The sequence below is a fragment of the Glycine soja genome, chromosome 14 (assembly GCF_004193775.1).
Source record: "Glycine soja cultivar W05 chromosome 14, ASM419377v2, whole genome shotgun sequence".
Lineage (NCBI taxonomy): Eukaryota > Viridiplantae > Streptophyta > Magnoliopsida > Fabales > Fabaceae > Glycine > Glycine soja.
The window spans coordinates 9370858-9398081 of NC_041015.1; the positions used below are offsets into that span (position 1 = coordinate 9370858).

At 31.1% G+C, this 27224-nt stretch overlaps 1 protein-coding gene and 1 long non-coding RNA gene across 4 annotated transcripts; both read left to right on the top strand.

Moving 5' to 3' along the window:
* The first annotated feature begins 9499 nt into the window (after positions 1–9499).
* Positions 9500–11279, top strand: LOC114384634 (pyrophosphate--fructose 6-phosphate 1-phosphotransferase subunit beta-like). Of its 2 annotated transcripts, XR_003660745.1 has the most exons (4): positions 9510–10125; positions 10341–10456; positions 10936–11020; positions 11179–11279. XR_003660745.1 is itself a non-coding variant. In XM_028344343.1 (3 exons), the coding sequence occupies exons 1-3, from the start codon at positions 9997–9999 to the stop codon at positions 10817–10819; spliced, it is 390 nt and encodes a 129-aa protein (XP_028200144.1). In that variant the 5' UTR covers positions 9500–9996; the 3' UTR covers positions 10820–10925. The 2 variants fall into 2 exon arrangements, 1 of the variants encoding a protein (XP_028200144.1); XM_028344343.1 differs by lacking the exons at positions 10936–11020; positions 11179–11279 and adding an exon at positions 10675–10925 and having other exon boundaries at positions 9500–10125.
* A 3807-nt stretch (positions 11280–15086) lies between these two features.
* Positions 15087–16679, top strand: LOC114383219. 2 transcript variants are annotated; one of them, XR_003660425.1, is made up of 4 exons: positions 15087–15710; positions 15819–16144; positions 16296–16349; positions 16453–16679. It is a non-coding gene; the product is annotated as an uncharacterized LOC114383219 (long non-coding RNA). The 2 variants fall into 2 exon arrangements; XR_003660424.1 differs by having other exon boundaries at positions 15819–16349.
* The last annotated feature ends 10545 nt before the right edge of the window (positions 16680–27224 follow it).

The following is a 27224-nucleotide window of genomic DNA, read 5'->3' on the forward strand; positions in this document are numbered from 1 at the left end:
GAATAGAAGTTATAAAGCATTAATGTGTAATCAAAGTTTGATAGTTTAAAAAAAATTAATTGTATCCAAAAAATAATATTATATATTGGTACCTAAAAAATAATATATATATATATATATATATATATATATATATATATATATATATATATATATATATATATATATATATAAGCTTTTAAAAAAGTCTGAACTTACCATTTTAATTAAATAGGTCAGTTCAGACCAGACTTTATATAGGTCAGGTCATAGACTCCTGTGGGCCGACCTAACCTATTCCCATATATATATATATATATATATATATATATATATATATATATATATATATATATATTATTTTTTAGGTACCAATATATATATATATATATATATATATATAGGCCAGCCTATCAGGCTTATAAGACTTTCTAATAAACCTAAGCCTGATCTATTTAATTTAATAAGCTTTTAAAAAAGTCTGAACTTACCATTTTAATTAAATAGGTCAGTTCAGACCAGACTTTATATAGGTCAGGTCATAGACTCCTGTGGGCCGGCCTAACCTATTCCCACCCCCTATATGTAAGAGACATATAATTTAATATCCACAAAAATGTTAAGTACGTATATTGGTAAAATTAATTTCTCTCTATCAACTATTGTCAAATGATGTTCAATTGTTTATTCGTATTCATTTGGCATCACAGAGAAAAACAGAGCAGCGTTAGTTAGTATGTAATCATGTATATAAAATACTAAGAAAGTACTCCCTAACATGAAGATATTAGACGCCAGTGGAGTAAAGAAGTTCTTTTATTTATCTTCAAAAAGATATAAGAAAAATAAAGAATCTAATTATACTCAAAACAATTAGGTATTTCATCATGCGAGTTTGTAATAAATAGGTAACTAAATAGTGTAGATGAAATTCAATACTTTGTGTTAGTAAAAGCTCAAAAGGCACTCCTAATTATATTAGAGAACTAAGCTTAGAAATTATTTTCCAAGTGAGTTACACTTTAGTATTAAGTTCCTTCCTAATACAAATTAAATTACTATATTAATAAGTATATCAATCATATAAATAGCATAATAAAAAATAAGAATATCATTCTTACGATGACTTTTGCACCATTATTACTAAATACTATTAAGTCATAGTTATATTAATAATCAAGAATAATAATCTACTTATCCTTAAATAAACAATAAATGGATTATGTAATGCAATGAATAAGGGATGGGAAATTCGAACAAGTATGTGGATGACTAATAAATTGATAATCATAATTCTTCTACTTTCACCTAATATAATGCCATCAAGTTAATAATAATAATATTCTACTTTCTCCTAATATAATATCACCTCTCCTTCAATCATAGTCAGTCTTTTGTAATATATGTGTGATAATTTTAGCCAAAAACTTTGATTATTTTTAGATAAACTCATAAAAATGAACAATAACTATTTATATAAATGATATCGACTTATGTTCTTTAACTAAATGATTAAGGATTCTAATCCTAATTAATTTTTGGATGTGAAATAAATTATACTAAAAGAGAAATACTTATTTTTTATGCGCTCACAATCTATATAATTATTTTGTTCCAATAGCATAATCAACAAAAACAAATTATTGAACAACTACTTTATAGAAATTGCATCAAAAGACGGATATAAAGGGGGAGAAGAAGGGGTCCTAGCCTCCCTCTCTTGGTACTTCTTATGTATATACATATGTATTTTTAAGTTAGTGTAAAATTGTAAATAATGATTTATATTTTTTTAGGAAATGGTGTAAAATAATGATGGGTAACGGTTACTGTAAAACTTTGACAAGTTAATTGTGTTTGTTATTATTATGATAATAATTAGTGATAACTAGTATAAAATTATGTAAAATTAGTTGTATGTTTATTGTTATTATCATGATGGCTAAGATTATTATCATTTAAAATAAAAATTTATTTTAATTTTATGTGTAAAAAGTTATATATTTAAAAAATTTACAAAGGAAAATAAAATTCAACCTCTCCTCTGATAGATTTCTGCATCCCCGCCAAGAATTTTTTTGGCATGTGTTTACTTTAATTGTAATTTTGAAACTTAATATTTAATATATCTTTAAAGTATTATTTAGCATGACATATATATGCACATGACTTTAAATTCTTTAATATTTTTTTAATATTATAAATATAATAAATTTATAAATTAGTTGGATTATAAATAAAAAGTTAAAAACTGTATGTGTTAATTCTTGTGCTTATAATCATTAAATGAATAATGCTCCATTAATTTGAAATAAAAAGATGCTTACGAGTATGACCATTAATAATTAAATAGATATAGTAGATTTTTTATAAGAAAAATAATTTTATTAATAATTCTAATATAACACAAGTTGTGCATTTTTTTTCTTAATTTTAAGAGGAAAATTTAAATCAATAAATAGTTTAAAAGTGCATATTATATTTTTCTTTCAATATTAATGGAATAGAAAATCACTAAATATATTTAATTTGGTTTTAGTTGAGAATTAAAAAAAATATTAGAAAGTGTAATATTTAACATTATTAACATATAATATTTCTTTAATCAAAATTTGTAATAAAATACTTTTATTTATCAATTCTTTATTACCACTACTAAATCTCTGTTATTAATTATAACGTCAATGTTAAGGCAAGTGTACGGTGTCATTGCAAGAGAAAAACAGAACTCAAACTCCAGATACTCTGTCCTTGCTTGTTTCGAACTCCATGTTATATGCAACTGCAAGTTGGAGGAAACAGCTAAACAAAGATGTATAATTTTACTTAAGCACATAATCAGAGTCTGTATAAAAAACATTTTAGGATAAATTAGTCTCTATCCTGAGATCGCAAGGGATTAATCTATGCTCATTTGGAGATAGCTTGAATTAAAATAAAAACTAAAATAAAAATGTTAAGATAAAGGTACATTACTTCGTATACCCCCAAAAAAGAAAGAACAAGACTTTAATTTTCTTTTAATATGTTTACCTTGAAGACTTTGAGTCTTCGAATAATAACATCTCCAAGTAAACTTTAATAATGAGATTAATGAGATGAACTTTGAATTACCGCCGACAAAATAAATAATTGGAGTATGCTAAATTGCTAATATTTTTCCATTCACATTATTCCGAGTCTTTTCTCCTGTTTTTTATTCGTTTCTTCCACTGAAGACTTGCCATATATAACATAATAATCAAGCACAATGGTGTAGCATACAGGATCTAACAGGATTTTGGAATACTTCCTTCTGGAATTTGAGTTTGTCTTTTGCGTGTTAACCTCGATTATAGAACAATAAAATATCAAGATGGCATCTACTAAGTAGTTTACTTAAAAAAGAAAATCCAATTTGAGGAGACTTTGAAAGTCAAGTTATCAATAAATATAATTTCTAGGTATATTATTCTCAAAGTAGGTGTCTATTTTAATTCTAATAATACGAATTTGTGTATGCAATTCATGTTATTTATCTGTGGCGTTTCTTCCACAAAGGGAAAGATTCATAGTGTGCATAATTGCAAATATTAGCCCTTGATCAAACTAAGCCACTACCCATCTGGCTCTTTCCAATAACTTTGGTGATCAATGCATAATTGCAAATAGGTAAAATTATACTTTTGATCTCCTACTTTAGCTCCAATTTCACATTTGGTCCATCGATAATTTAATTCACAAATTTGGTCCTCCTGTTTTATAAAATTTTGTAATATTTGTCTCGAACGCCTCAATTGGACGTTGATCGTTAAGTAGTGACGTTGACTGCCACGTGTCAACGTCCGAGAGACATCTTGAAATTGCTTGTGCTTTTTTACCTATTAGTAAAAGTAAAATATTTTTACGCTGAAAAAACCCTAAACATTTGTGCAAATTTTTTCTCAGATCTATCCAACTTCTCTTTTTTGTCCTTTTTATTTTGTTTGGAAATCGTCATCATCACCATTTGATTTGCAGGGCCATAATTTTTCTGCTTTGGTTTTCAACTCTTCCTCGCCATTTTTTATTTTTTCTTCTTCTTCTCTGGTTGTTTTTTTTTTCCTGAGAAAAAAAATTGAGCTCTTTTTAGCTAAGCCTCCAAGCAGATCCAACTAAGGAAATGTAAAATTTTCAATTTTTTTTATCAGTATCCTCTTTTCAAACCTTCCCCTCATGTTCTAGATTTGAAGATCTTGTCATTACCTCACTCCTGTTTGTGCCAAGATTTGTTCTGTTTCGTTCCCCCCTTTTTCTATTTTTAGATCTTGGTCTTCTCCATGAGGTGGCTTTTTGTATCCATGGATTGAGGCCCCATGCTTAGAGCGCGAATCATAATCGTCGCCATCTGTGGTGGTTCTGCTAGAACGCTTCCTTTTCGCGCCTCCATCGAAACCCTCGCCGTCATCCTTGCCATTGGCACCGAACTTCCTAGACCTATCCTTCTGCTTATCACTAAACTCCCAATCCTCATCCTCCCTCTCGCGCTTGGAGTAACCGCGATCACTGTCGCTCGAATCCATAACCAACTACCGAAATCTAAAGTCAATGCGATTATTCTCTAGAACTTTCTCGAGGGAGCACATGAATTCGCCCAAACTAGTCTCACTCTGCGGGGGGGTTTTGGTTTAATGATTTGAAAATTGAATGAAAAAAGAAATGAAAAATAAGGGTTTTGGTTTTTGGTAACAAAATTGAGATGAGAAAAAAGGGGGGACTTACCGGCAAACAAGAATGGAGAGGGGTGATGTTGTTGACAGTGGGTGGTAAGCACAGAGGGAAAGACCAAGAGAAGAAAAGGGGCTCTTCTTGATTCTCACCAACGAAACGATACGACGTCGGAAGTTGTTTGGCGAAATGTTTAGGGTTTTTTTAGTGTAAAAATATTTTACTTTTACTGATGGGTAAAAAAACACAAGCAATTTCAAGGTGCCTCTCAGACTTTGACACGTGATAGTCAACGTCACTGCTTAACAGTCAACGTCCAATTGAGGCGTCTGGGACCAATATTACAGGATTTTACAAAATAGGGGGACGAAATTTATGAATTAAATTATCGGGGGACTAAATGTGAAATTGAAAGTAAAGTAGGGGACCAAAAGTACAATTTAGCCTTGCAAATATCATCATGGAGATCAATGCATCCCCCCACAGCATTAATTCAGTCAAGTATAGGGTACATGAAAAACAGCATTACCGAACTTGGTACCACTTTCAGGCCCCACAAGGCCACAAAATTGGATGAATGGCATTATCCTTAGCACTCTCTTATATTGTCCATTCACTTTTAGCACACACATGCTTATGTTCTAAATCATTGTCTCTGTCTAATTATTTTCCTTGCCATTTGACATGTTTTGCTTGTTGATGAAAATTGAACATGGTTGCCTTCATCATGCAGATCCAAATGTATGCTAGTGAACTTCTTCGACTTTCAGTTAAATTAATATTTATCTCTTGTCCATGTTACCCTTCTAGCTCCCCAATGAGAAATTATTTAGAGAAACAAACACTCACTCCTTGTTCATGTTAACCCCCCGTTAGATTACTATACGATGTGTAACCATCATGTGTCTATTGTTCCGGTTAATCTTTATGTGTGATATGTAGTCGAATTTTTCAATTTATCAGAAAGAGTTTATAAAATTTGATTACATGTTACCTGAAGATTGATCAGAACCACGATAATCATAGACTATACAATAAATTCTTTTAATTATTTCAACACCCTCCATGTTAAAAATTGTTTTAGGACCATATTATCATCATAAAGTGATCTACATATTTTGAGATAGTGTGTTGTTTGGCTATGTAGAATATTCCAAGGCAAGTTTGGCTTCATAAAAGTGGGAAGTGGTTGATGCAGTGGCCAAATGAAGAGGTAGAAAAACTACGTGACAAACAAGTTAGCATAATGAGAGAGAAATTGGTTGGTGAATCAACTATTGAAGTCTCTGGTATCCCTGCATCACAAGTAAACTGGTGCAGTATTTTCTTACATTCTTTTTTTTATGAACTTTATAACCTAGGACAACATCTATGAGATTTTTCTTTAAAACTTAACATTTCAAGGTCGATGTAGAAGTGTTGTTTGAGCTACTGAAATAAATAAAACTGAAAATTCAAATCACTTATCTCTCTTTTCAAATATCGTTTTGATAATCCAACTGGACAATGTTAAGTATCACGGATGTAAAACCTACTGTCCAAAAATCAGCTCAATCCAATAGTGAACGAATTCATAGTTACAATATGAAAAAATGCTCTTTGCTGAGTGTGCAAAAGTCACAATGACTTTTCCTCTCCTTTCTCTCTCAATGTTTTTTAACTATTTTTTCTCACAAATGAGTCTCTCTCTTACATTCTAATTTGATTCCTTTCTACTTAAACAAGTAAGACAAAGTGATTATTTACTCCATATAGGAAGAGAGTCCAAAAAACCCAACAATTTATACCTCATGTGTTGTGACCAAAATAATTTTTTTTTGTTATTCTCATTATTTCATTTGTAAATTATGGTTATTATATTTTATTTTGGATAGTTATTTATGGTTGAGACTTGAATATACACTTTACAAATCTTCATTGAGGTAGGAACTTGATAAAACCCCATATGGAACAATCTTTGACATTGACCCTAATGTCAAAATGATTTCACTTAGAAGTTTGGCATCTTTATCGCTGATAATAAATACTATCCGACTTGTTGCATCATATCTTAGAATTTAATTCCAACCTAATTTGAATCGACGTGGAATTGGATTTTTTCCAATATCATGCTTACTAGTTTGATATATATAGGTTCATATTATGCAGATGAACCGCTCAATAATTGAAAGTCTTCGGGAGAAAGGGAGAATTTGTATTACTAGTAGAGTTTATCCCTCGTTTGTTATTGACAAAGATGCCCATCTTTATGTTTTCTACAATGGAAGCCAGAGTGTGGTGATCTCTGAACTGAATGCTTGGAGCATGAAGCAAGCAAAATTTGGCCAGGAAGAAAGCATAGTTAAGCTGTAACTAAAAGGATTTTGATAATCATTTAAAATTTTGTCCAGGTATTTTATGTTGTATGTTATGTTCTCTCTTCATTCATATTTAAAACAAAAAAATGAAACAAGAATACATTATCTGAATAGATCTTTAAAATTTAAAAATGATTTCGGTCATTATTTTGATGATTGATACGTGTCTAATCATGTTATATCGTTGATCATGTTAAGCTAACATGTAAAAAATGTTAAAATGTATGTGATGTTATTAATAAATTATGATATTTTTTTTAAATTTCAATATTTCAGAATTTAAACTAAGATGAAAAATATATTTGAACACATTTATATATAAAAATATTTTTATCTTTTTTTAATCTCTCCTTAAGCTTCTTCATCTTTCGGTCACTTGAAATAAAATTATAGGAGCAAAAAGAGAGAGACAGATACGGAGAAAGAAAATAGGCAATATATTAACAATATAAAATATTTTTATGTTGTCACCTAATCATAAATACAATCATACATAAATGTTGTGAATGTCAAACCTATAATGTCACTCCCTAAATGCATAGCATTCTTTAAGCATGGATAAAAATCATCCAGAATTGGCCATTAATCCTAAATGATCTTGCTTTCCCGTGGTTGGCAAGGATAGTCTTTAGTTAGAACACCCTAACTTCTTTCTTCAAGTTGATGTACTTAAAGGATCTCCTAAGGAATTCATTTATAGTTGTGACTTTTTTCTTGGGCATCAACCCTTGAACGTATAAGGTCTCCTTGTTGAAGTAGTCAATATATTATTTGAGTGGCTCATGAGGTTTTTGTTTGAAGACAATTAAGGTGGCTTTAGACTTGGGTTGGACTCGGCTTATTGAGAAGTGGTTGGCAAACTTTTGTCTCAGACATTTCACCTTGTGTTTATTAACTCAAATATGAGTTCTTGAAACCACCTTAATGTTGTCTTCTTTAAAATTAGGGGAAAGACTGACATAGTAGAGGCTTTAGCACCTTTGTAAGAAAGCATAGACTTAAAAACATCCATGTTTTCCATTAGGTCCCTAGAGCCATCATATTGCTCCATGGTCTAGAGTTGCTAATGATTCTTAGGTATCAGGAACATCAAAATACGCTTTGAAAATGGTTATTTATTGCTAGAGTTTCTTTGTTTGCGAGAGTTACCATTGTTTAGGGTAGGGCCGTAGGGGGACACAATGCATGTTTGAATTAAAGTTTTAGTGAAGCTTAAGTTTGCAAACTGAGTTTGCAAAAGTATCTAAAGTCTTACATCTCTCAAAGTGAGTTTCAAGGCAAAATTTTATTCTCAAAAGTACTTTTGAGGGATAACTAAACATTTGGGATTGAGTTTGGAGAGAGTTACCATTGATTAGGGGGATACTTAGTCTCCTTGGATTGAGTTTAGAGTGTCTGGTAGCTAGTGTGGATCTAGGAAGTGGATGGAAGATTAGTTGGTGTGATTTACTTTAGGTTTGAGTACTTCATTAATAATCTTAGCATATCGTTGCTCCAAATGCTAGATTCGTTGATTTTGGCTTATGATAAGTTATTAGTTTGAGCAACTCGTCCTTTTTTAGTGTTGCATCATTGAGTTGGCTGAGGTTGTGAGAAGAACCTCCATTCTTGGAAGGAAGGGGAACTTTTATCTCATGATAAGAAAGAGGTCTCAAATTTGGTCCAAAGGCTCCCACAGCTGTAAGCATCTCGTGAAAGCTTTGCAGCTTGACTAGGTTGAAACACAAGCCTGCCTAGTACCAAAATCAAGCTATGTATTGATGAACCCTTGTAGTAGCCTCTTTATCACATGAATGCCTTGCAGCCGAAGTTATGAGTTTAAAACCTTCATTTGGTTTCAAAAAAAAATTCGCAAGGATTTCACTCCCATCCACCTTGCTTTACAACATCACCGTTATAGAATTGCCCTCCGCCTTGTGCAAATCAACAAAGACTTGTTCTAGTTAAAGGGAGGGAAGATCTCACTCCTATGCATCTTGTAATTCAATTAGGGATAAATGACCTTAATTTTGACTAAGTTCCTCAGGACTTGTCCGGATTCCATTGGATATGTGACTGCTAGAAACGAGAATATATTGGTTAAGGAAGATCATCAAATCAATTATTCTTTATAATTATTAATTTCATTGAGTATTATAGATTCAGTTATTTTTCATAATTCTTTTTGATAATCTAACATATGGATAATTATTATCAATATCTATATACTAGAACTGAAGTATGTGGAAAATACTAATGTACCCATACTTAAAAGCTTGACACATGTACACTTGCAGTTGACAAAATTGAAATTTTAAAAAAGTTGAAAGATTGACACGTGTACACTTTTTTTTTCTTCCAAAATTATTATCTTTCCATCTAAACTCACTTTCTCTTTCTCACTCTCTCCATTCACATTCCTATTTTCTTTTTCTCTGTATTCTCACTTCATCTCATTTTTTCCTTTTTTGTTTTCAAAAATTTTAACCGTTTCTTTTGGGTTTTTTGTTTGTGTCTCTCTGGTGTTGTAATTTGTAAGTTGTTTATGTGTTTGCATGTGTTGGACATGGATCTTGCTTTTTTGCCTGTTTATTTTGAAAGAAAAAAAGGATTTTTCCTTGCCTACAAACCACGTTTCGTTTCAGAAATGGAGTTTTCTATTGTTGCTGGAGTTTTGTATGTTTTTCTTCATTGTTTTGGGTTTGCTCTTTTTTTGTGTTTAAGGTTTAGGGATTTTCATTTTTTTAAAATTATTTTCTGCCATTTTTGTGTGCTCCTCACAAACAAAGAACCTTGCATGTATCATATTTCTTATTTTAATTATAAATTTATGTCACTTTTAAAATTATTTATTTTTCACATGGGATATATTTTCATTCCAGCATTTTAATATATTTGTATTTAGAGGAGGGACTCACACGGGAGACAAATCACGTCAGTAGTGCAATGAAGGAGGAGGAACTCACAAGAATGAGAACTGGTCAATACTAAAGGCATGTTACAAGTTGCAGGTATGGTATCAATCTGGCTAAAGGTATTATGGAACATTACTCGAAAGGGATCCAAGATTCTGACAAACCAAGGAAATTGCTCGAAGATTTTCGAATTGGGAAGCTCATCACAGGTAATATACATAGGTTGCAGGTTTCTAATTAGCATTTTAGGATAACTTTTTTTTCCCATTTTTGATTAATTAAAATAATTCAGATTGATAATTCACATTTTCTGATCATGTTCATTAGGACATTTATTGGTTGCAGGTTATGTGTTTGATCAAATGTCAAGATGATATTTTTGGGTATATTTTCTTATTTCTTATTGGTATATATTTCCATTTAGGTTGGCAAGATAGAAGCAGAGAAAATGCTTATTCAAATGGTTGAAACTGAGTTGGAGAAGAGAAAGCAACAGGGCACATATAAAGGAGGATTTAGGGGGCAGTCCCACTTTTTTGGGTACTCCGTCTATTTTAGATATATCATTCTTAGAGTTGTAAGGTTTGATAATATGATTTGCTATGAGACAGAAAAATATGAAAAGGTCCTATGGTCCTGCTTTAGGATTTACCTTCAAGTTTAAGCTGGATTAAAATTCTTTTGACCATACATTTGCTAATGGCATCTCTATCTTTGGTTAGAATTTGTAGTCACCTGTACTCTTTTAAAATATGCAGCTATGAAGGGAGATGTGGCTTGCCAACTAATTTTGATTCTACTTATTGCTATGCATTGGGTTATGGTGCTGTAGCCCTCCTTCAAAGTGGGAAGACTGGATTAATATCATCAATTTGTGCCAATGCTCTTCACATTATCTTCTAATCATCAAATTAGATATTTCTTCTCGATTGGTTTTAATGATTGATTATGGTTGAAAATGTTTGGTAATATTGGGGCCATCAACTCAATTTTTTTATTTGCTATGATATTTTGATCAGGTTGGTAATTTATGTGCTCCTGTAGAAGAATGGATTGTTGGTGGAACTGCACTCACTTCATTGATGGACGTGGAGAGGAGACATGGTATACATTGTGATGTAGCGGAGCTTTTGCTTTGCCCCAATACTTATTTTCTAAATTTTTATTCATTACATGACATTTTGTCTCCATGTTGTTACATTTATTTGAATGTGCTTTCTCTGATGTTTTGCTGTTAATGAATTGTGTGATTTTCTTTTTAGGTAAATTCAAGCCTGTTATCAAAAAGACCAATTGAAATTATATATCAAACCAAGAAGCTTTTCATTTAATTGATTCCTGCGTCTTAGCTTTCAGGCGTTTGGTGGTGATTATTTTATACATTATATATACTTTGATTTTTATGTCTGTTTAGATCTTATTCCATTGAAATTAATTTACATATATAAAGACATCCAGATGTAGCTTGATGTACCTGTAGTCCTTTAATACTCTTTAACAAAGCAAGGGTAGATGATAGAAAAAATTATTTAATTCACAAAACAAAGAAAATAAACGGTAGTTTTGTAAATACTAAATACTATTATAGTAGTAATTTTCTATTATATAATTATTACTATTACAGGTATGCATCAGCGGTGGCAATAGAGAGCCAGTCCAAGTTGGATGACGAGCAATGGCTAGCTTATTAGATCACCTATTCGTTTGTCACCCTTGCGGAAATGATTCTTCAACCTATCTTAGAGTGGTGAGTTAGAAATTATATATTTGTATGAATGAATCATGCATAAACATATTCTCTCATTGAATTTATTTATTTTCATTGGAATTTATCTTGAATTTTATCAAAGAGGTTTAACTGTTTAACTCAGAAACTTGAACAAGTGTGTCATAAATCTCTTAATAATCATCTTTGTGATTCCTACGGACTACGGATCAAAAAGAAATTGTTGATTAATATAGTTAGGAAAAATTGATTATATAATTTGAAATTGGCAGGATACCAATTTGGTACGATGTGAAGCTATTGACGGTGGCATGGCTGGTGTTGCCGCAGTTCGCAGGAGCTGCGTACTTATATGAAAGGTTCGTGAAAGAGCATATAAGGAAATACATAACGGAGAGGCAGCATCTCTATGGCAACCACCAGCAACAAAGCACAAAGTCTCCCAATAACAGTGGCAAGGCCAAGAAGTTCTTCGAATTCGTCACGCCCAAGAAAGTGAGTTTTAGTTGGTTTAACCTTTTTTCTAATTATCATTTTGAAATGAATTAATTTGATACATCAAATTCTAATGTAAATTTGTGGTTGTGAATTTGCCATGACGGTGCCAGAACAAGGGGATCAGGAGGCGTATTGAATTGGCAATTGGACAGTGCTGACCAGTGTATTTTAAGTTTTTTGACTGAGAATCTTCCAATTGGTCTTTTGAGTCAAATCAACCTTCCTTTTAATTTGGTTATAACTGTGTTTTATTTATGTTTTATGTATATATATGTATGTGGATCTGTAAATTAACCATTTATTTAATTTTGATTTCTTAAATGATTGGCTCTTATATTTCTTCTATCGACTGCTTTATCTTCTCTTTTCTTCACTTTCATAACTTAAGCTGCAAGGTACAAAGACAAAAAAAAATGTAATCTTCTGAGTTCCTTGATGTAATGTTTTGCGCTGTGTATTGTTTTCTTAGTTTTGATTAAATATATATGGTTATACTAATTTAGAAGTCAGATGTTGTATTTGTTGACCCATCACATGTGATTGTGTAAAACTACTTGCTGCTTAGACTTATGCAGTAATCTTCTAGGTGGGCTTCGGTTAGCATTCCCAGCATGCCAATCAGCATTGTTCAATGTACTTATATATATAGATAGATAAATTGTCTCACAGCAACACGTTTCTTTTTTTCCCACTTTTTCCTTTTGTTTTTTGATATTGTTCAGTGGTATTTTTAGTGCTCGCAGTTATGCATTTTCTGATCATGTTCATTAGGACATTTATTGGTTGTAGGTTATGTGTTTGATCAAATGTCAATATGATATTTTTGGGTATATTTTCTTATTTCTTATTTTAATTTTAAATTTGTGGCACTTTTAAAATTATTTATTTGTGATGCATTAGTACAGTTTAGAACTTTTAATTGCTCGGCTCTTGCTGTTTGAAAGAGTGAGTTATCATGTTCATTAGGACATTTATTGGTTGCAAGTTATGAATTTTCTGATCATGTTCATTGGGATATTTATTGGTTGCAGGTTATGTGTTTGATCAAATGTCAAGATGATATTTTTGGGTATATTTTCATATTTCTTATTTTAATTCTAAATTTGTGTAACTTTTAAAATTATTTATTTTTCACATGGGATATATTTTCATTCCAGCATTTTAATAGATTTGTATTTAGAGGAGGAACTCACACGGGAGACAAATCACATCGGTAGTGCGATGAAGGAGGAGGAACTCACAAGAATGAGGTAATATGAATCTTGCATCTTTGGAAATCAGCATTGTTCAATGTGTATATATATATATATATATATAAATTGTCTCACAGTAACACGTTTCTTTTTTTCCCACTTTTTCCTTTTGTTTTTTGATATTGTTCAGTGGTATTTTTAGTGCTCACAATTATGCATTTTCTGATCATGTTTATTAGGACATTTATTGGTTGCAGGTTATGTGTTTGATCAAATATCAATATGATATTTTTGGGTATGTTTTCTTATTTCTTATTTTAATTTTAAATTTGTGGCACTTTTAAAATTATTTATTTGTGATGCATTAGTACAATTTAGAACTTTTAATTGCTCGGCTCATGCTGTTTGAAAGAGTGAGTTATCATGTTCATTAGGATATTAATTGGTTGCAAGTTATGCATTTTCTGATCATGTTCATTGGGACATTTATTGGTTGCAAGTTATGTGTTTGATCAAATGTCAAGATGATATTTTTGGATATATTTTCATATTTCTTATTTTAATTCTAAATTTGTGTCACTTTTAAAATTATTTATTTTTCAGATGGGATATATTTCCATTCCAGCATTTGTATTTAGAGGAGGAACTTACACGGAAGACAAATCACGTCGGTAGGGCAATATATATTGTCCCACAGCAACACGTTTCTTTTTTTTCCACTTTTTCCTTTTGTTTTTTTTCTCATTTTAAATTTTTTAAAAATCATGCAACGCACAGGTCCCACACCTAATTTTTTATTATAAAGTTAACAAAAATAGAAATAACAATTTTTGGATTCTGATGATATTGTGTATTTGATTAATAAAGAAGACATGTATAATTCTTTTAATGTAATAGGAATTACTGATTTATCAAGTCTATTTTTGTTATGATATTTTACTCCCTATGATATTGTATGTATATGTAAATTTGTTTGGGCCCCTTGGGTGGAGTACCCTCAGGTATAGGGTATTTTGTTTTTCTGAATTATGATGGAAAAAACGCTGACTTGACTAATGGATAATGTTGTGTTTGTAGAAATTGATTGTTCAAGTGCTTGCGGTGTGAAGAATCCATGATTCACTTGGGGAGGATATCACATTTTTGTGTTAATTCCTCACAATGTATTTGATTGTGCAAATAGAAGATTCGCTTTATATTAACTACAGTTTTCTTTAATATCGCATTCTTTTTCTTTATTTTCTTTTAGGTGGATTTGACACAATGCATGCTGCGGCAAGGTAATTTGAATTTCGTGATTAGGTGTTTTTGGTTTTGTTTAAGCGTAAGAAATATTATTATTATTATTATTATTATTATTATTATTATTATTATTTAGTTTCAGGGCTTATGATCGAGCTGTGATCAAGTTCCGTGGCGTTGATGCGGATATCAAAAGGAAATCGACCTTTCTAAAATGTCAATGATGAATCAACAGGTCTTTGAATCATTTGTAAATTAGTTAGTAATTTAACCTATTATTGTAAGATAAAATAAAATTATTGTATCATGTAATCATTTTAAAAATTCACAAATATTTATTGTTTAAGAAGTAAACGTTCGAAAATACAAAACTATGAATGTTAATTAAAATAATATATCTCACATTTTAAATTAATTAAAATAATATATCTCACATTTTAAATTAAGAAAATATGGTTGTATTTTATTTGAATTTTAAATATTATTGACAAATCCTTTTCTACTAGCATGATCCATTTCTGCAACAATAGTTTTTATTTAAATTGTTTAGGATCGAAGTGGTGATATTAAATTATTTGGATAGAAGTTATAAAGCAGGTTGTTAACTATGAAGTGTTTTTTTAATTTGTTGCTATTTTTTTAACAAACTTGAATTGAATTTGTAGTTTGTGGATTTTATGTGCAAATGAGTAACTTGACGAAGGAGAAGTTTGTGCATATTTTGCCGTGACAGAGCATTGGTTTTCCAAGGGAAAGCTCCAAATACAGGGGATTCAATATGGGTTAAATCTGTATTGCTAGAGGGTAGTCTTATTCTGTATCAATGATTTGAATTTGGGCTTTAGATCTCTTTGTAGTTCTTTTTTCCCTTTTGTTAAGTATGTGCTCAATGAGATACTGGGGCGGCAAGGTCAAGGCATTTATCTAAATTGTTAGATATTATGTAAATTGCTAGATATTTTCATTTGGGCATCTTTCATATTATGTAAATTGCTAGATATTTTCAGTTTTTATATGGCAAGGTCAAGGCATTTATCTATCTTTGTTGCTTCTTCAGAATAGTTTCTACCGGTATTAGTGGTGCAAGCTACTACACTGGAACTTTCAATACTGTCAATCGCTCTCCGGATGGAAGGTATGTTGTTGTGATGGCATTTGCTTTTGCTTCTATTTGTCTAGTACTTATACTTTTTCTATGCCTTCTTGCATAGTGTTTCGTAATAATTATTTTATTTTTTTCCAGCCATTCTGGCTGCCACGTAATAGAGCAGTTGCCAGAAGAATCTAGAACATGCGATGGAGAGCTGATGGTGGTCTGTGATAGACTATTCAATTTTTGTGATCTTGAAACTAAATTTCTTTGCGTTGCTCTATTTTTCCTTTTTTTTTGCTAAATCATGTTCACATATTGGCTGATATTAATGTAGTGTTGCAGTCTTTGATATGTCGAATTGGTTGCCTTGAGCAGCCAGTGTTAACATGAATACATAGGAAATGATCCTGGAAAGAAATTTTTGCTTGATGGAGAGGTCACTATTGACACAATGACAGATGATGTGGAATTCACAGGTTAGATTTTGGAAATCCAAAGGAATGTCGATAACTAATCACTTACTAATTTGAAGTTTTTTTTTAAAATAGTGTTGATTGAAACTCATTAAAATGTGTACATTTTTTGTTGCGGAGCTGCCTTTTCTTATTTTAAAAACTTATCATCTAGACTATGACAGATAGTTGGATAGAGAATGCTGTCAATGGGCTGATGGGCAAGCAGGTATCAGCTTCATCTTATACATTTGTTAACCATGATTCATATTATTTTTTCCCATTCAATGTTATTATATTCTGTGTTATGAAATTTTGGGTACTATATGCAGAACATGATTCTGACCGGATTGAGTTCTTGAAGCTCTCTAACAGAATAGAGTACACAATTCGAACTTGGTATCTTCTATAATTTGAGGAGTTGATGGTATCATCTATTTTTTGATTTGTCTGACATAATCATAGTTGTTTTTAAGTTGTTGTAGATCTTTTATGTAATTTATTTTTTGAATTCTGTTATGGAGTTCAGATTATATATATATATTTTTTTATTTACATGGAAAAATGTGGCTAATTTTTTCCCTATTATTTTACAGATAATGTTTTGTTAATTTTGATGTTTAAATAATTATTTAATTATTAATATTCAATTTTATTATGCTTCAGCATTATGTTTCATTTTATGCCTATGTTGCAAATAAAAAAAATGTATACCAAATTGGTTAACAAATGACCCGTGCATATGCACGGGTTACAATCATGAGCACAAATTACATATTATTGGCCTTCTTGCAGTTTTATTTACATAATATATTTTTTATTTTCTGTGTATTTTAATTATTTCTCTTTATATTTATGGGTGAAAATAAATTATACTCAAAATTTCTTATTTTATTATAATTGAACTAATTAAGTAACTCGTGCGTACGCACGGATTACATACTAGTTATCTTATAAACATCTCTTAAAATTCCAATACTTGACTGAGTGACTGAGGACAAAAACAGATGTAAAGACACAGAGTTATTCTTTACTTTCCCCTATATATAGATGAGGCTGACAACACTGTTTTACACATTGCAGCATTCAACGATGACACAGAGTTATTCTTTACTTTCCCCTGTATATAGATGGATAAATAGGATCAAATAACACTGCTAAGAGGATGATACGGTTTATAATATCTCAATGCATATAATGATATAATAACTTTAACATATTTTGTGGATGTCAATTAGTTAACTTTAATTCATCAATTAAATTATTTAATTTGATTGATTTAATTTTCTGCTTTAATTATTTATTAAAAATATTAACAAATTATTTTTTTTTTACAATTTTCAAGTAATAAATATAAAATATATAATAACATAATATAATATACATTTTTAAAATATTTCAATGAATTAAATTAACACTTTAGTTTGTAATAGTATATATAATAGTATAACTAAACATGTATATATTTTATCAAGAAAATCTAACTCAATTGATTGAGTAAAGTGTACGTGTGAGTTCTCATTATATATGGGTTGATACATAACTTTGATGGCTACCAATAAAAAAACATATATATACTTCTTAAGATTAAATTAAAAAAAGGATAAAAATATGTTATTGATTCCTCTAAAATTTTTCAAGATTCGATTTTCGTTCTCAAAAATTTATTGTCTTATTTTGTTCCCCTAATTTAGAAATACTCCACTTTTAGTCTTCAAAGTGACTATAATTATTAACATTTAGTGGTGATTATAACCTGCCACAAATTGCACTTTGGATATCAAAACTAGAATGTTTATAAATAAGAAGGACAAAATAAGACAACAAATTTTTGGGATGAAAATTGGATTTTGGAAAATTTTGAAGGAATAATAAAAAATTATCCATTGAAAAATATATTAACAAATTTTTCTTTAGTAAATATTAGACTAAAATGTAATTTTGGCTACCTTTAATTCTTAATATGCAATTTCTGTCCTCATATTTTTTTCATTATTTTTGTCCTCAAATTTTAGAAAATTCATAATTTTAATACAACCTTCAATTTTGCATACATTTTTTTTATTTTTTACATGCTAATTGGTTAAACTATTTATTAATTTTTCCTTAAATGAATAGATTAAGTCTAGGATTCAATTGGGCAAACAAAAAACTTATGAAAAAAATTAAAATTGGATCAAAATTATAGTGGATTTTTAAAATCTGACAACTAAAATCACAAAAAAAAAAAAATAGTAACCAAAATTATAATTTATCTTAAATATTATCTTTGCATACTACGGTATACATTCTAAAACATAAGTGGGTATATGTTAATAAATATTTGTGGGGTATGCTACAATATACATTCACTTCTTTTTAAGAGTATGCTAGCAAGACTAAATAAGATTTTATTTAAAAAAATAGTACTACATGACTAAAATGATTTTTTTAAAAGAATATAAAATGTTCAATAAAAAAATTATCCTAATAGAACAAAAATTAGTTTGTTCTTTAATCTTGTAAAAAGTTTGTTTAATTTAATCCTTTTTGTTTTTAAAATAGGTGAAAACTGTTCTTATAAAATAATTATTGTTTTTTGATTTTGAGACACTAATTTAAACCTTCTTTTTTACTAATTCAAGACATGAAAGCTTTTTCATTATATTTACTTAGGTGAAAAGGTGAAACCCAACTAATGTTCAAGCCAAAAAATGCCATAAACATGATGATAATTACTTGCAAAATGAGTCTTATGAGCAACCAAAGAAAAATATGATATTAGATTTTTCTATTTTATGGTTGTTCATTAGATTCATTTTTCACATAATTTTCATCATGCTTATATCTTTTTTTTTATTTTTAAAATTAGTTAGATTCTATACTTTTCATATACGTAAATCTAATGAAACAAGTTTTACATCTCAAATTAGTAAAAAAATAAATCAAAATGGTGTATCCATATTGAAACTAGTTATTATTTTTATAAGGACCATTTTGATTTTATTTTTTTTGGAATGAAGGACATTTGGATTTATTTATAAAGAACTATATTGAATTTTTAAAAAATATAATAGAAAAAACATAAAAGACTAAAATGTATTTTATTTTAAACTTATCATATAACACAGGAAAAAAGTTGTATAAGTAGGTCAAAGTACAATTTATGAGTTTACGATTTTAACAATCCCTTGATTATATTACAGGCAATTACATTATTGTACAAAAGTGGGTTAATTTCTTTTCAGAAATTTGGAGGGCGAAACAGCACTAGACATGGCACGTAGCCGAGATATCAAGAAGAAATTAATTATGCTTAGAGCACACATTGAGGGTTATGATAGAGGTCGTAGGTTTGTAATGACAATTATTGAGTGGATAACTGGCACAATAGATAGAAGAGATACCAAATTAATTATTAAGTAACATAGAAAAAATAATATTAATTTCATCAGACTGATGCTGGGACTAATAATACTCTGAGTCATGTGGCCTCCAATTCATCCATAATTTGGAAACCTATCATTGGTAATGAAGGGAAATAAATAATGTCTGATTTAGAGAAAGCAGCATACTTTGAGTGATTCACAAAATGAGAGAGGATAAGAATTTCGTGCAACCCGCCATGGCATGTTTCGGTGATCACTATGATCATTGGAGCTTACTTTATGGAAAATCTCTCGAGGTCAAAGGGGTATTGGAATTTGGTGGAGACGAATTATTATCAGAATTCAGAACTAACAAAAGTACTGGAGTTAACCGAGGCACAACAGATTGGAGGATGTTATGTTTAAAGATCTCCAGGTAAAGAATTATATGTTTGATAAAACAACTCTTGAACAGATTTTGGAGAATAATTAAGCTGAAAGGATTCTTTGTATATACCAAGGAGTCGTAGAATTGTAACTGGATAATGGTGTTACTACACACTTTTTAGCAAGAGTATAGTAAATAATTTTAAATAATATTAATTATTGAAGGCCAGCTTAATGGAGTATATATAATAATATTTATACTATATATATGTAATTTATAATTTTAACAAGATAAAATATTTATTAGTTGTACTAATTTGTAATAATGTTTACACTATATATAAAACTTCGTACCCCATTGCCCGGAGGCTGTTTCCGGATTCGAATCCATGACCAACAAGTCACCAAGGCACAACTTTACCGCTGCACCAGGGCTCGCCCTCAAAAACTTCGTACCCCATTGCCCGGAGGCTCTTCGCTATGCGAAGGTATGGGGGAGGGATGTTGTACGCAGCCTTACCCTTGCATATGTAAAGAGGCTGTTTCCGGATTCGAACCCATGACCAACAAGTCACCAAGGCACAACTTTACCGCTGCACCAGGGCTCGCCCTCAATGTTTACACTATATATGTAATTTATAATTTATTTTGTATAATTTATAATTTTTAGCTAGATTAAAAAATTAACAACATACTCATTTATATATTATAACCTATTATAAATTTAAATAGGGTATTGAAACGTATTGGTTGTGAATACCCCTTGTGTACGAATTCTTGGTAAGGTTACGAACCAGTACCACGTACCAGAGCGCACCGAGAATTATGTGACTATGACGGGTAAACTCCTTTGTAGTACATAGGTGCTGCGATAGATAAATCAACACTTGCCATTAAATCATAGTCACTTTTGGATGTCATTTCAATGATTTCATTGAATTTAAAGTTGACAAATGGGCTAGTAGTAGATTAGTAGTGTACGAGCAAAAATCGTAGAGGAATACTAGAATATGACATTCTCTCTCTCTCTCTCTAAACAAAAACAGCATTGAAATAGCAAAATCAATGAAGGACATCCTAACCAGGGCAATACCCCCTCCATTTCCCACGCTCAACAACCTGCCTTAAATATATTAATAAGAAGAAATAACTAGAAAATGCATGGGGGAATGAACCAAACCCATGAAAGAGAACTATTTGGGCAAATTTACTGTACATGGATTGTTTTAGAAACAATTTATCAAACAGGATTTGTTTTAAAACATATTACAAACAGGGTCTGTTATGGACGTGGATGCCGTCATTGCTGCCGGCGGGAGAGCTTGTACCGTCATTGACAACAGCGGCCTCAATGCATACCGCCATTCCTCCTGGCGAGACATGGTGACTAGGAGAGAGAGGGGCATCCATACCGCCATTCGTCCTGGCGGGACATGGCTGACGAGGAGAGAGGGAGCCATGCCGCCACTGGTACTGGCAGGACATGCCAACGTGGGCAGTCCCGCCACTGCCTCCTGCGGAACACGTTGAAGGCTTCAAGGATAGCTAGGCTTGCAGGCTTGCAGTGTTTAGAAGATAGCTAGGCTTGCAGGCTTGTAGTGTTTAGGGTTTGCAGTTCTGAAAAGCCTACTATTGCATGTGAACATTAAAAAATTTTGAACGTTGGGGTTCAAGTTTTCAGCTATAAAAAAAAATGGTTGAAGTTCATTGTTTACGCTTACATTTCTCCTTACCTTATTGAGTTCTCTTTCTCTTTCTTTCTTTTGTGTGAGAGCTTATTGTGCTTGTGTTGTGCTTGCGTGCTCGTGGTTCAAATTTCTTTCAAATTTGGTGCTTGTTGTTGGTGTGCTTCCATCCTTCAAGTGTGCCCTTACCCTTATCTTGGACATAAATTCCTGGTAAGTATTTTCAAAGTAAATCTGTTAATATATATTATAAGTTTAAGTTAGTTAGTATTAAGAAATATTCTAAGTTAGTTAGTATGTAAATAGTAGGTTAGTTATTATTATCAAAAGTTCTAAGTTTAAATTAGTTAGTATCAGTAGGTATTTTTTTTACGTATTAATAGATATTCCAATGTTAGGTTAGTTAGTATGAAAATATTATTTGGTTAGTTAGAATGAAAATTTTATTTAGTTATTGTATATATTGTTAGATATTATTTGGTTATTGTATATATTTGGTTGAAAATAATATTTGGCTGAAATAATATTTGGTTGAAAATTTTATTTAGTTATTGTATATATTTGGTTGAAAATAATATTTGGCTGAAAATATTATTTGGTTACTTAGTATGAAAATATTATATATTTGTTTAGTTAGTATAAAAATATTACGTGTATATATATTTAGTTGTTGTATATATTCTTAAATTTTATATATGTGATATTAGCTTTTGTAGTATTAGGTATATATTTAGACGGATGATACTTTAGCCTAATAAATATATATACATGCATGATACTTTAGGATGACACACGTAATATTAGATATTTTAGTATTAAGCACAAGTTAATATTAACTTTAGGTATATATTTGTAAATTTTAGACACACGTAAATTTTTAGTTTTTGTAATATTAAATATTTGACACTTAAATAAATAATTGTAATATTAGACACTTGACACACGTAAATTTATCTTTTTAGTATTATAATTTTGTATTTTAAATAAATGAGTTGATAATGTAATATTATTTGAGTTAATTATTTTTAGTTAGAATGCTATATATATTATTTGTTAGTTTTAATTTGTAGGTTAATATTATTTGTTTTAGAAAACTTACGTGATTAAATATATGATACATTGTACATTATTATTATTTTTGTATATATATTGTTGAAATGATTTTTTGCATTTCAATATTTGTTTGTATTATAAATAATTTGTTAGTCCATATTTTATTCAATTATTTATTTGTTAATTGTAGAAAAAAAATTACTAATAAATTAAAGTTTTCTTCACATGTATTTTAATTTATGTATAGAATATATTAAAAATTGGTCAGTTTGATTTTTTACAAATTTATTGTTATATATTTAAAGTTTACTAATAAATTAAAGTTTTCTTCACATGTATTATATTTTATTTTGTAGTAGCAATGGCATCTTCATCATCATTTTCATCACATATTAACATTAAGTCTGGCTCCATCGATACTCATGTATTATGGATGCAACCTAAGCATGTTTCAGAACATGTTTGGAATGAGGAAGAAAAAAGGAAATTACATATCAGACGAGCTGTCCCCATGTATCAAGGGGAAGAACAAATTCTAGAGCAAATTTTTCCTTTTCTTCAACAATCTGGTTTCGGCTAGATTATCAAGATGAGATACTTAAAAATAAATGCCTCATTAATTAGTGCTCTGATAGAAAAATGGAGGCCAGAAACACATACGTTTCACATGAGATGTGGAGAGTGTACTATTACTCTACAAGACGTCTCTGTATTGTTAGGTATAAGTGTGGATGGTTTACCATTAATCGGTCCAACAAATCTTGATTGGGCTGATTTATGTGAGGAATTATTGGGAGTCAGACCACAAGAAGATGAAATTAAAGGTAGTGTGGTTAAATTAAGTTGGCTGGCTCACCATTTTGCACAAATAAATAATGACGACGACGAAGAACAAGTACGAAGGTTTGCCCGTGCATGGATACTGAGATTCATTGGAGGTGTCTTGTTCGTTGACAAAACCAGTAACAGAGTTTCGCTAAGGTACCTTTAATTTTTACGTGACTTTGAAGAATGTGGCAGATATGCATAGGGAGCTGCCGTACTTGGTTTTCTATACAGAGAGATGTGCAGTGCCACCGATTATAAAACTAAATCAATCGGAGGTATGTGCATCTTACTACAATTGTGGGCATGGGAACGATGTCCAACCTTGGCTCCAAAGAGGACTCATTCCCAAGTAGAAAATACACCACTGAGGCACAGGTCAGTCTTTTTTAACAGCATCTTTCATTTCAATAGAATAAATGGTTTTAGGGTATATTAAATTTTATTCTTTGTAGGTGGCTGCGACGTGGAAACCAACATATTGGCAATGATGATGTGAAAGTTTTTCGTCACAAGTTGGATATTATGAAACGTCATAAGGTAAGAACCATGCTATTGTATTTGTAAAATAAAAAATTATATGTCTTATTTTACTACATTGTTCACAACTATGTTGTTATATGCAGTTTGTGTGGGAGCCTTACTCATCAACCGTTATATCATTGTTGCCTCCCGTTTGTTTAGTCGGAAGTCTCGCGTGGTACGCAGTGGTGCCACTAATTTGTTTCCAAGTTATTGAGTGGCACCAATCGGACAGAGTGTTGAGACAATTTGGGATGCAGCAACCAGTTCCAAAGTCTCCTTCACAACCCTTAAGCATTCATGGCATAACATTAAAAGGGAAACATGATGAAAATTGGGGGCAATTGTTCGCCCCAATGATTCATCAGTGGAATAATCGCCATGCATTTAGGGTCGACGCTTATCCCCGACAAGAAGACCTATTGAGCTTTAACTCGGACTACATGGTCTGGTATAGGCGAAAGACAAAGATGTTTGTTGACTCACAAAATGCAAAGACGGCTACATTGGTATTCTTTAATTTTTTTGAATATTTAACTTGATCTTTTTTTTAATGATGACCATTAATTTTCTGACCCTTATAATTGCAGGCTGAAGTTGCGGAGACATTACAATACATGGTGTCTCCTCAAGGAAGGAATACATGGACAGTTGATGATCTCGTGCCTTATGTGGAAAAAATTACAATTTTATCCGAAGAGCAAGAGAGAGTCACTGAGCCAGTGTCACATGGTCCCGCATCAGAGCGTCAATTTCCCGCACAACAGTTTCACATACTTCAGTCAAGTGTTGAAACTCAGGGCATAGATAGATGAAGGGACACTGTTGAAGCGGAAGAATATTCCCAACAAATGGCGGAGCGTGGCCATGGAATGTATTACACGCCACAAACATTTGCTGAGTATCCGACACAGATGTATCAGTATCCTTTTCAGGGTCATCACACTGATACTTCTGCAAGCCAGCAATCGTTCGGTGGTGTTGCGGAAACACAAGCTCATTTTTCATGGCCCACAATGACCCCTTCACAGCAATATCATGGCCCAATTCCAACACCTAATGCCCCGTTAGGAACACAATGGAATGTACCGGGACAAATACCTAATACGGGTGACTTATTCGGTGTTGATTTGCGTCACGCATTTTCTGCAGAGGCTGACGAAGAAGAAGCGGGGAGGCATCGGGGCAGAAGAAATCCTGATCGCCAAGCACGACGATGGGATCGACCATGTGGCACATCCTCACGGCATCACGGACACCAAAATGAATGATTTGCATGTCTCCGTTTATTAAGGCTTTGTTGTATATTTGTCATTTGAATTTCACACGTAATGTATGATATTTAGTTTATTAAGGCTTACTTATGGATACAATTTATGTCGCGTATCAAACTATAATAATCAATGAACCCTAAACCAAATAACTAAGGTAGCCAAAAGGAAAAAAACTAATGTTTCTAAGTAACGATGAACATCAATGTGAACTAAACCCTAACCCATAAAACATAAAAACTAACCCCTAACCCTTAAAATAAAAAACCTAACCCTAACCCATAAAATATAAGCAATTAGCCCTAAAATGTTTAGAACTAAACCCTAACCCTTACAATAAAAAAACTAACCCTAACCCATAAAATATAAGCACTTAGCCCTAAAATGTTCAGAACTAACCCCTAACCCTAAAATATAAAAAAACTAACCCTAACCCTAAAAAATAAGAATTAACCATAACCAACTAAACCCTAACCCTAAAATAAAAAACTAAGCCTAGCCCTAAAAAATAAGAACTAAACCCTAACCCTTAAAATAAAAAACCTAACCCTAACCCCTAAAATGTTGAGAACTAAACCCTAACCCTAAAATAAAAAAACTAAGCCTAACCCTAAAAAATAAGAACTAAACCCTTACCCTTCAAATAAAAAACCTAACCCTAACCCCTAAAATATAAGAACTTAGCCCTAACCCATAAAATATAAGCAATTAGCCCTAAAATGTTCAGAACTAAACCCTAACCCTTACAATATAAAAACTAAACCCTAACGCTTAAAATAAAAATAACTAACGTTGGTAACTAACGATCAACACCAATGTCACTCAACCTCGATTGATCCACTCCATTTATTTCAACTTCTAAATGTAATTTTATTTCATTAGAACTAAAATAAAAAAATTAGCCCTAACCCTTAAAATAAAAAACACTTAGCCCTAACCCCTAACAAATAAGAACTAAACCCTAACCCCTAATAAATAAGAACTAACCCTACCCCCTAAAATAAAAAAATAACCCTAACCATAAAATAAAAAACTTAGCCCTAACCCCTAACAAAAAAGAACTAAACCCTAACCCCTAAAAATAAGAACTAAACCCTAACCCTTCAAATAAAAAACTTAGCCCTAACCCCTAAAATAAAAAAATTATCCCTAACCCTTAAAATAAAAAAAACTTAGCCCTAACCCCTAACAAATAAGAACTAAACCCTAACCCCTAATAAATAAGAACTAACCCTACCCCCTAAAATAAAAAAATAACCCTAACCATAAAATAAAAAAACTTAGCCCTAACCCCTAACAAAAAAGAACTAAACCCTAACCCCTAAAAAATAAGAACTAAACCCTAACCCTTCGAATAAAAAACTTAGCCCTAGCCCCTAAAATAAAAAATTTAGCCCTAACCCTTAAAATAAAAAACTTAGCCCTAACCCCTAACAAATAAGAACTAAACCCTAACCCCTAATAAATAAGAACTAACCCTACCCCCTCAAATAAAAAAAATAACCCTAACCATAAAATAAAAAAACTTAGCCCTAACCCCTAACAAAAAAGAACTAAATCCTAACCCCTAAATAATAAGAACTAAACCCTAACCCTTCAAATAAAAAACTTAGCCCTAACCCCTCATATAACCCTAAAATTAGCCCTAACCCTAAAATAAAAAACTTAGCCCTAATCCCTAACAAATAAGAACTAAACCCTAACCCCTAAAATATAAGAACTAACCCTACCCCCTAAAATAAAAAAATTAGCCCTAAACTTAAAATAAAAAAACTTAGCCCTAACCCCTAACAAATAAGAACTAAACCCTAACCCCTAAAAAATACAAACTAACCCTAACCCTTGAAATAAAAAAATTAGCCCTAACCCCTAAAATAAAAAAACTTAGCCCTAACACTAAAATAAAAAAATTAGCCCTAACCCCTAAAACATAAAAACTTAGCCCTATCCCTTAAAATAAAAAACAAACTCTAACCATTAAAATAAAAAAAACTAAACCCTAACCCTTAAAATA

Excerpts from the sequence above, each read along its gene's own strand:
- LOC114384634 (XM_028344343.1), top strand. The coding sequence starts at position 9,997 with ATGTTACAAGTTGCAGGTATGGTATCAATCTGGCTAAAGGTATTATGG. Across the intron at positions 10,126-10,340 it reads AATTGGGAAGCTCATCACAG|GTTGGCAAGATAGAAGCAGA; the intron begins GTAATATACATA and ends ATTTCCATTTAG. Across the intron at positions 10,457-10,674 it reads GGGCAGTCCCACTTTTTTGG|CTATGAAGGGAGATGTGGCT; the intron begins GTACTCCGTCTA and ends TAAAATATGCAG.